This window comes from Ascaphus truei, chromosome 4 (genome assembly GCF_040206685.1).
Source record: "Ascaphus truei isolate aAscTru1 chromosome 4, aAscTru1.hap1, whole genome shotgun sequence".
NCBI lineage: Eukaryota > Metazoa > Chordata > Amphibia > Anura > Ascaphidae > Ascaphus > Ascaphus truei.
Genome location: NC_134486.1, coordinates 287803208 through 287813207, shown reverse-complemented (window position 1 = coordinate 287813207; position 10000 = coordinate 287803208). Strand labels below are relative to the sequence as shown.

The 10000-nt window shown below is 53.8% G+C and overlaps 1 protein-coding gene across 1 annotated transcript in view; it reads right to left on the bottom strand.

The window, feature by feature from the left end:
• Nucleotides 1–10000, bottom strand: part of LOC142493484 (coiled-coil domain-containing protein 162-like) — a 69512-nt gene that overhangs the window by 38858 nt on the left and 20654 nt on the right. The window contains exon 7 of the mRNA XM_075597592.1: nt 8616–8669. Within this exon, the coding sequence (XP_075453707.1) occupies nt 8616–8669 (54 nt within the window). The remainder of the gene's footprint in view (nt 1–8615; nt 8670–10000) is intronic.

The window sequence follows — 10000 nt, the reverse complement described above, 5'->3', positions numbered from 1 at the left end:
GGCAGGGGGTAACTGAAGAGGGACGGCCCTAGCTAGGGAGGTGACCCTTAGGTGTGGAAGGTGCAAGTTTGGCAGTGCCACAGCGGAGAGGGCTGTGGGCACTGGCAAAGAGGCACAGTGTGCAAGCAGTGGAATTGCTGCGGGATCCAGGTGGCTGTGTGTGATTGCAGCTGTCTGTGTGTGTTGTCGCTGCATGTGCTGGGCGCAGTGCGTGCAGTGTGTGTGAAGCGTGTGTGGATCCCTGCAGGCTGACAGTGTGAGCGGTGTGTCAGCTGCAGGTGCTTTAGGAGTAGCTAGTTAATAGCTAGTTGTTAGTTACAGATAGGACTGGGTAGCTAGGGGAAGGGGGGCAGGTTATTGTTCCACAGGCCCTAGGAGTTTTCCCCAAGCCATCCCAGGTTGCGGTTCATCAGGGACAGGCCCTAGGTTAGGGTTGCTGTCACTCTAGGAGTAGTTAGTGATAGGAAGGGATAGCGGCGGTTGCTGTTCCCATGCGGTTGGTGTTGCCGTGATCCGGTTGCAGTTCCCGTGGAGCGGTGGGACCCTCGTTGGGGTCTACCGGCAGAAGTACCTGGAAAGGATCAGACGGACGTCTGACCCTTTGAGAAGTGTGTTGCGGTCCCGAGCATCGGAGTGCTCGGAAGGTACCTCTGAAGTATTCTAAGTGCACCAACTGGGCCCTAGCTTAATTTAGTGACTGCGCAGTCACCCACGACCTCCGTAGGATTACGGGACATTGGGTGTGGGGGATCACAGGACACTGGGTGGGGAACACCAGACATTGGGCTGAGGTGATGCGGGTAGAGCATCAGGTTATGTTATGTGATGTTATGTAATGAGTTATATGTGTGTGTTAAGTAAAGTGTTAGTTATTGGTTTATCATCTACGTGTGTTATTGTATTTCTTACCCAGGGCTATCTTTCATAACGGGGGATCCTGGGTAAGTGGAGGCGCTGCACCAGTTAATGGTAAGGGTTTCCCCAGGCTCCCAGCTAGCGGAGGCTCAGATCTCCTGGAGCCACAGGTGTTATGCAGTTACCAGTAATCCCTTAGAGCAGGTGTGTTGCAGGGAAAGGGACCGGTTAGACCCCGAGGGGCCAATGTGAGATTGGGTGGGTCGGCCGGTTCACAAAAAGGGTTACATTGGAGGCGCTGCTGAGATATCAGACCTGGGGTGCCCTGTACATGTTTTTGCTAAATTGTGTCCTATTTTTGTTCCACCATGTGGGTGCTCTCAAAGCAGGAGGTCTACGCTTGGGCCTTGAAGGTGAACGTGACTCCTAACCGTGTGATTGCCGTGGGGGCAGTCCCAGCTGGCGTGCCCTTGTTAGAAGTCCAGTTCGGAAGCTCCCTGGACTGTCGGGTACGTGGGTCAGAGGGCGAAGGTATGATGACACCGTGCAATGGAGTACTGTCCTGATATATGTAGGCCAGACCCTAAGCGAGGAAGATGGCCCTAAGTTCTTAATTTTGCCTGGGGGTCCGACCGATGGGTGCCCCTTTATCTACCCTGACTTGGCAGTTTCTACCTGCACCGAGAGCCCTATAGACATTGACCATGAGCCCCACCTAAAATGGCGGCTCCCGCCAAATCAAAATGGCACGTGTGCGGCTGACTGCCAGCATGCACAGGAAAATGTTGCAAACCTTCTCCCAGGACTGGCGGGAAAGCCAGAGCCCCGCCCCCACACTGTGAGTGACTCAGAACAGAGCCCGCAACATTCCCTGAAAGACTGTGCTGCTCCTCCTATAGAGTCCACCAGGGGGAGGGAGTGTCTTGAGCAGAAATCAGAAATTTCTGTTCCCCCTAAGGAAAGCAAGGGATGCCGAGAAAAACACCCTTGGCTGTATAGAATCGTACGGGCCCCCCATTTAGTCTTGCCAATGGTGGCGTGCCCGTGTGCATTAAGAGACTGGAAAGCGACTGGTGGCTGGGCGGACGGGTCCACTGAGTTAGCCGTCGCCCTCACGATGACCGTGGTAGACGGGGAAGAATGCCTGCACGGCCGTCTGCATGAATGTGAGTGTCCTGTGGGTGAACTGACCCGAGGCCCGAGTGCCCTGACTGTGCGGCGCAGTTCCTGCAACCCAAACTGCCGCAGCCTACCGAGCTGCCAGTGGGGGAGGACACTGTAGCAGAACTGGATTGTTCTTTCCCTGAGAAGGAAGAGCAGGAACCTGTGAGGGCGGAACCTGCGGAGAAAGAGGCGCCTGATGGTGCTACCGAGGTGGGTGAAGCTGCTACTAATGCTTCTACTTCAGCGATGGAGGTGGTGGAGGGGCCGTGTGCCCAAATGGACTTTCCAGACGCTGAGGCGGAGCCGCTGAAGGCGGAGCTCCAGATGTCAGAACCCCAGTTGTCGGTTCCAGACCCGGTTCCCGAGCAGGAACCACCGAGACCAGAAACACAGATCCCGGAAGGCCAGGGTAAGGTGTTTGTACCCCCGCCCATGTGTGATGAGTCCAGCGACCAACCGAGCGTGGTGATGCGCCTGCCGGCGGACCACTCCAGTCAGATCATCGAGCCAATCACCTCAACGGATACAGACCATGATGTGGGCCCGTGTGCCCTGCAACGGCCAGTCCGGCCTACCACCGAGGTACCAGCGGTCCCAGGCTTGGGATCAGTACCTGCCGAAAACGACAGGGGTAAGTTGACTGCCCCAGGGGTGTCGGGTGTGAGCTCCCCGGTGATCGTGGGGCCTGGTGACTCCAGAGGTAGGGTCACCCGGGCGATGGGCTCACCCCGTCATCGCGTCCTGGTGGAGGTGTCTCCCCCAGAAGATCTCTGCAGATCGTGGAACGAATCCAACCTCATCCAGGTATCCGGTGTAGAGGACCGGAGCGACACATACTCCTGTGAGAGGAGTCTCCAAACGGGCCTACCCGAAGAAGTGGTGCCGTCCGTGGAAGAAGTCACCGTTAAAGGGATTGCTGACAAAGACAAAGACTCTGTTGAGACCGCTCTGGTAGTTGTGGCCTCTCCCAGGTGCGCGATGGAGCGCTATGTTCGCCATGTGGTGGACCGAGGAAAGAGACTGAGCCTCCCTGTCTCCCGTGAGACGAGACCGGAGGATCCGGAAAGGGTCAACACCCAGGACCCCGTACATTTTTTTCTGCGAGAGGGAGAAGGTGGGTTGGTGCAAGGGACAGGTCTTGAGCTCCAAAAGACTCACAGGAGTCAAGGTGGGATACCCTCACCCAGTCTGTTAGGGGCACTCCACTCTGAGACTCAGCTGGCCTCGGGTATCCATGCGGGTATGTTGGGTACAAATGGGGAATTGCTTGTATGTGATGTACTGTTTACTATGCATTTTCCATTATATAACCCACTGTATGGTTGCTACCCAAGCGAGGGCGTTGGGATTCTGCGAGGGGGAGAATGTAGCCCCGAGGTATATTTTCGCTCCCTGGCCCTGCTCTGCATGTGCCGGGGGATCGCGGGTGCCGCTGTTGTCTCTAACGGACCCGCCGGGAGAACGCAAGGGTGGGGGCCAGTGCAGGGAGCAGCGCGATGCATTGCGGCGCATGCCGGTTGCCGGGGACGCGATCGGGCCGTTGCTAGGGCCGCGATCGCGTTGCCATCGGCTCGGCAGCCTGTGCAGAGGGCGCCACCATTGAAGGGGGTCTCGCGCATGCGCAGTGCTCGCGTAGGTGCAGGAAGGCCCCAGGGAGATCGCGCGAGAGTAGGACAGGGGAGGAAAGGATTGAGGCGGCCATTAGGGGTTCGCGCATGCGCAGGGCAAGCGCGCACGCGGCCCCAATGCTTAGGCAGCCCCCTGGGAACTACAATTCCCAGGAGGCTTAGGGAGACAGGCATCAGGTGCCTGAGTGTGGCCAATAGGGCTGGAAGAAGCTCAGCCCGGGAATATAGATACATTTTCCCGGGCTTTGCTGCGTCAGTCAGGCAGAGGAGAAGGAAGGAGTAGGAAAGGTGCAGGGAGCTCGTGGCTCCTGTACCAGGTAAGGGTTCTCCCTAGATCCCCAGGCAGGCCCCAATTCCCGGTAAGGGCAGGGGGTAACTGAAGAGGGACGGCCCTAGCTAGGGAGGTGACCCTTAGGTGTGGAAGGTGCAAGTTTGGCAGTGCCACAGCGGAGAGGGCTGTGGGCACTGGCAAAGAGGCACAGTGTGCAAGCAGTGGAATTGCTGCGGGATCCAGGTGGCTGTGTGTGATTGCAGCTGTCTGAGTTGTCGCTGCATGTGCTGGGCGCAGTGCGTGCAGTGTGTGTGAAGCGTGTGTGGATCCCTGCAGGCTGACAGTGTGAGCGGTGTGTCAGCTGCAGGTGCTTTAGGAGTAGCTAGTTAATAGCTAGTTGTTAGTTACAGATAGGACTGGGTAGCTAGGGGAAGGGGGGCAGGTTATTGTTCCACAGGCCCTAGGAGTTTTCCCCAAGCCATCCCAGGTTGCGGTTCATCAGGGACAGGCCCTAGGTTAGCGTTGCTGTCACTCTAGGAGTAGTTAGTGATAGGAAGGGATAGCGGCGGTTGCTGTTCCCATGCGGTTGGTGTTGCCGTGATCCGGTTGCAGTTCCCGTGGAGCGGTGGGACCCTCGTTGGGGTCTACCGGCAGAAGTACCTGGAAAGGATCAGACGGACGTCTGACCCTTTGAGAAGTGTGTTGCGGTCCCGAGCATCGGAGTGCTCGGAAGGTACCTCTGAAGTATTCTAAGTGCACCAACTGGGCCCTAGCTTAATTTAGTGACTGCGCAGTCACCCACGACCTCCGTAGGATTACGGGACATTGGGTGTGGGGGATCACAGGACACTGGGTGGGGAACACCAGACATTGGGCTGAGGTGATGCGGGTAGAGCATCAGGTTATGTTATGTGATGTTATGTAATGAGTTATATGTGTGTGTTAAGTAAAGTGTTAGTTATTGGTTTATCATCTACGTGTGTTATTGTATTTCTTACCCAGGGCTATCTTTCATAACGGGGGATCCTGGGTAAGTGGAGGCGCTGCACCAGTTAATGGTAAGGGTTTCCCCAGGCTCCCAGCTAGCGGAGGCTCAGATCTCCTGGAGCCACAGGTGTTATGCAGTTACCAGTAATCCCTTAGAGCAGGTGTGTTGCGGGGAAAGGGACCGGTTAGACCCCGAGGGGCCAATGTGAGATTGGGTGGGTCGGCCGGTTCACAAAAAGGGTTACATATATATTTATCTATATATATATATCTGAGAGACCCGGCGTTGCCCGGGATGGGAACCGTGAATAATTATGTGTTAATGTTGTATAATAATGTGTAGTGAAAATTTTTAATGGAATGTAAATGTTCAGTAATATTTTTCCAAACTGTGTTTGGAAACCAATAACAGTACAAAGAACATGCATCTGAGCACAATTTAGCAAAGTGTATGTTACTTGTTACGGTTGTTAGTTTAAAAAAAGTTGTTTTTGGAAAGGCTTGGTGAAAGATGGGTAGCTCCATTGTTGAGAGTACTGTATTTAATGGCAGGTGCGCTCCACGTGTTAATGGCAGGTGCGCTCCACGTGCGTGGTTGTGATGCGGGCCCTCCGGAGGTAGGGGTTGTGGCGTCCTCCGGGAGGTGTTGGGTTTTTTGCTGCCTACGTGCGGTTTGGGGGGGTTTGGCGGATGTGGCCACGGGAGGGTTTGGGGGGCGGGTGTGTGGGCTACGTGAGTGTTTTGGGGGTGTTGGCCGGGATACAGGAGGGCTTGCGTCGTACGGGAGGGGTTGCGGTCCACGGGAGTGGTTGTGATGCGGGCTACGGGAGGCTGTGTGTGTGTTGGGGGGGGGGGGGGTTGCGGGCTAGGGGAGGGTGTGTTGCGGGCTCCGGAGGGGGGACTGTGTTGTCCGGTGGTGTCAGTGAAAGTGAGTAGCAGTGTGTTGCGGGCTACTGGAGTCTGGGGGGGGGGGGGGTTGCGGGCTAGGTGAGGGTGTTGTTGCGGGCTCCGGAGGGGGGGAGTGTGTTGCGTGCTAGTGGAGGAGATGCGGGCGTTGTCCGGTGGCGATCAGGTTATGTGGCGGTGCAAGTGAGTAGCAGAGCGTGTATGTTTGCTGGGGGTGTGTGGTGTTTTTGCGGTGAACGTGCGTTCCGGCGTGGTTGTGTTGAGGTGAAGGGGAGTGGTGTTGGTAGGGTAGGCAGGAGTGTGTGCGGGTGGTAGAGGGGCTGCGGTACCGGGAGAGGTCTGGCGTGCGGTCGTGGTCTGCATTGGTGGGGGGGTGAGTGGGGGGGTGGTTGTTAAGAGGTGGTGGCCGTCGGTGTGCGCTTCGTGAGCGTGCGGTGTGTGTAGGTGATCGTGCGGTGTTGTGTGAGGGTGGGTAGTGTTGCAGTGGTGAAAACAATATATATATAGCTAAGAGTCTGTACCTGATTCCGCAGTTCTTTTGGTGGTATCAGGCGGTGAGGGTTTTGTGGGTTGAGAGGTGAGAGCTGTGAAGCGTTCCCAGAGCAGTGAGGGATAGGTGCTGTGAAGCGTTACCAAATCTCCCAGAGCAGTGAGGGTTAGGTGCTGTGAAGCGTTCCCAAAGCTCAGTGAGGGCTGGGAGAGTGTGGCAGTGGGGTCGGTGTGTTGGCCGCAGGCCAATGAGAGGTGTGCGGGGGCGGGCGTGGGGCCAAGGGAGCTATGTCATTGGCCCGAGGCAGTGGTGTCGATGCCAATGAGAGGTGTGCGGGGGCGGGCGGGCCAAGGGAGCAATCTCATTGGCCTGAGGCGGACTGGCCTGAGGCGGAGTGATGGGCCAAAGGTCCAATGCGATTGCCCCTAGACACAGGGAACACACATACAGACAGGCAAACACACATACGATGGTTTGAGAAATATATATATATATATATATATATATATATATATATATATATATATACACCAGAACCATGGGGCCTCAAAGTCAACCTGCAGACCCGACCTCTGGGGACAGGGTCGCTAACTGAAATAAAGGGATAAGGGGCCCAGCCCATGCTAATCTCTCCTCCCCACTGCGCACTGGGGGTCCCTGAGGGGGGGGACAGGAGGTATGGCTTGGGGGCACGGTAGGTATAATCCCAGAGCACAGAGGGAGGGGGGGAGGTATGGGACTGGGGGTAAAAGTATCAGAGCGGGCCCTACGGAGGTGCCTGATCATAGGTGGCCTCCCTTTCTCTGGCCTCCCACAAGCCCCGTCTGAAAGGCCCTCCCGCAGGCAACTATGACAGGCACCTCCCGCAGGCCCCCTCTGATATTGGGCACCTCCCGCAGGCCCCCTCTGATATTGGGCACCTCCAGCAGGCCCCCTCTGATATTGGGCACCTCCAGCAGGCCCCCTCTGACATTGGGCACCTACAGCAGCCCCCTCTGACATTGGGCACCTCCAGCAGGCCCCCTCTGACATTGGGCACCTACAGCAGGCCCCCTCTGATATTGGGCACCTCCAGCAGGCCCCCTCTGACATTGGGCACCTACAGCAGGCCCCCTCTGAAATTGGGCACCTCCAGCAGGCCCCTTCTGACATTGGGCACCTCCAGCAGGCCCCCTCTAACATTGGGCACCTCTAGCAGGCCCCCTCTGATATTGGGCACCTCCAGCAGGCCCCCTCTGATATTGGGCACCTCCAGCAGGCCCCCTCTGACATTGGGCACCTACAGCAGGCCCCCTCTGAAATTGGGCACCTCCAGCAGGCCCCTTCTGACATTGGGCACCTCCAGCAGGCCCCCTCTAACATTGGGCACCTCTAGCAGACCCCCTCTGATATTGGGCACCTCCAGCAGGCCCCCTCTGATATTGGGCACCTCCAGCAGGCCCCCTCTGATATTGGGCACCTCCAGCAGGCCCCCTCTGACATTGGGCACGTACAGCAGGCCCCCTCTGACATTGGGCACGTACAGCAGGCCCCCTCTGACATTGGGCACCTCCAGCAGGCCCCCTCTGACATTGGGCACCTCCAGCAGGCCCCTTCTGACATTGGGCACCTCCAGCAGGCCCCCTCTGACACTGGGCACCTCCAGCAGGCCCCCTCTGATATTGGGCACCTCCAGCAGGCCCCCTCTGACATTGGGCACCTCCCGCAGTCCCCCTCTGATATTGGGCACCTCCCGCAGGCCCCCTCTGATATTGGGCACCTCCCGCAGGCCCCCTCTGACAGGCACCTCCCGCAGACCCCCTCTGAGTCAGTTCCTGAGATATTTAGGGTTTCTTTGTTTCAGTTTCTGACATTAAAAAACTTCAAATATGTCAGCGGAGTCACCAATAGAAAGCAGCAACGTCCTCTTCATTTTGTAATACACACACACATATATATATACATATATAGCCCCCAGGGGTCGAGGGACTGACGTCCCCCCAGTTTAGGCAATACAAAAATTGCCCCCAAAAATAATAACCAGCCCTGTCTGCTGCTTTAAACATGCTACTGCCGTTAGTTCACTTTGATCTTTAAGAAGAACTGTCCCTTTAACCAACATAAGTGCTCAATCACTCTAGAAACAAAGAGAAGCCTTCACAGTCCCTTATATGGAAACTGTAGTCGTCCTTAACGTTGGGGAACAGGTTATTACAAAAATGTTCTTCTGAATATAATCGAGCAGAAAGGTGTTGTACAAAAAAAACCACAGTACTGGAAAAACAGACTTGTATATAATTAACTTAAATTATCTAGAGAAAACTGAACCACACACCTTGTTAAAGTTCCCTTCAGTTTGCTTCTGATCTCTATCTACTGCATGCATTTCCTGTAACAGGAGACCATGTGAAATATATTAGTGCATGGCTATTCTCCTGCATCATAAGCATGCTACAGATCACAGTACAATACTACCTTTACTGTACAAATAACAAAGTGAACCTGTGGCCCATATTTCCATCTTTCTTCTAGTGCCATGACATTTTTGTTTATGTCTAGTCCTTTTGGTTATTAATTTATGTCAGCAGCTTTGGCTAAATCCATCTGACCCCTGGGTCAAAATGTTAGAATGTAGGCCCTGATTTAATATGCTGTGAAATTGACTTCACCACGCTGGCGAAGAGTTCTTATAAATTAATGGAGTTAAAACTTTCTCCAGCACAGGGAAGGCAGCTTCACTGCACACTGAATGGGGCTGAAACTTTCTCCAGCACAGGGAAGGCAGCTTCACTGCACACTGAATGGGGCTGAAACTTTCTCCAGCACAGGGAAGGCAGCTTCACTGCACACTGAATGGGGCTGAAAGACTGCTATAGAAATCAAAAGATGCGCATTATATTAAAACTCACTAAAGAACTGATTTTTTATTTTTTAAACACGTAGGATATTGCATGGATTGCTCTTTTGAGTGAAGGATTTTTCTCATGTTTTACCAACCAATCTGCTGCGTCCTTTTTGGAACCTGCTGGCAGATCCTTGTTGCTTGTTGCTTAATTAGTAACAAAGGTCAACAAGTGCGTCAATGTGGTGTTTTATATGGGGACCCAATGTGTTTGCTTTTCCCATCTCGCTGTGTAATTTAGCAAGTTAACAAAGTAGATTCACTGCGGAAGGACTGTTAATGATCAATAGTGGTATATTTCTGAGTGCGCTCCATATACAGTATTTGTCAAATTAAGGCATAATGTGCATTTTCATGTGTAGTTGCATATTGGATCTGCAAAGTTTTTTTTAGGGGGTAATTCAATATACACCACAGCGACCGAATGCAGAGCGATTTATGTCAATGGGGGTTGCTTCACAGTCATGTACTGTATGTTGAATGACCCCACTAGACATTACTGTGGGATCCAATAAGGACTTACAGGTACAGATCAGTCTGATTTCACTTATTAAAGTGCGCCTTGATGACTTGTTAATTTTATATAAGAGCTGACCCCAGAGAATGACTCCTGTTGCACAAAGGGGCAAAATGGATCAAGATGATATTTTTGGAATGTCAAATAATGTCACTTTTGGGTCAGTGTAGGGGATTATCTGATTGGAACCAAGTAAGAGTTTTGCTTATAGAGTTATTTTTATTTAAAAAAGAAATAAACAGTGATACATCTCTGAGATAGTTCAGTGATGCTATACCTTATTTGAATGCACAAGCCACAA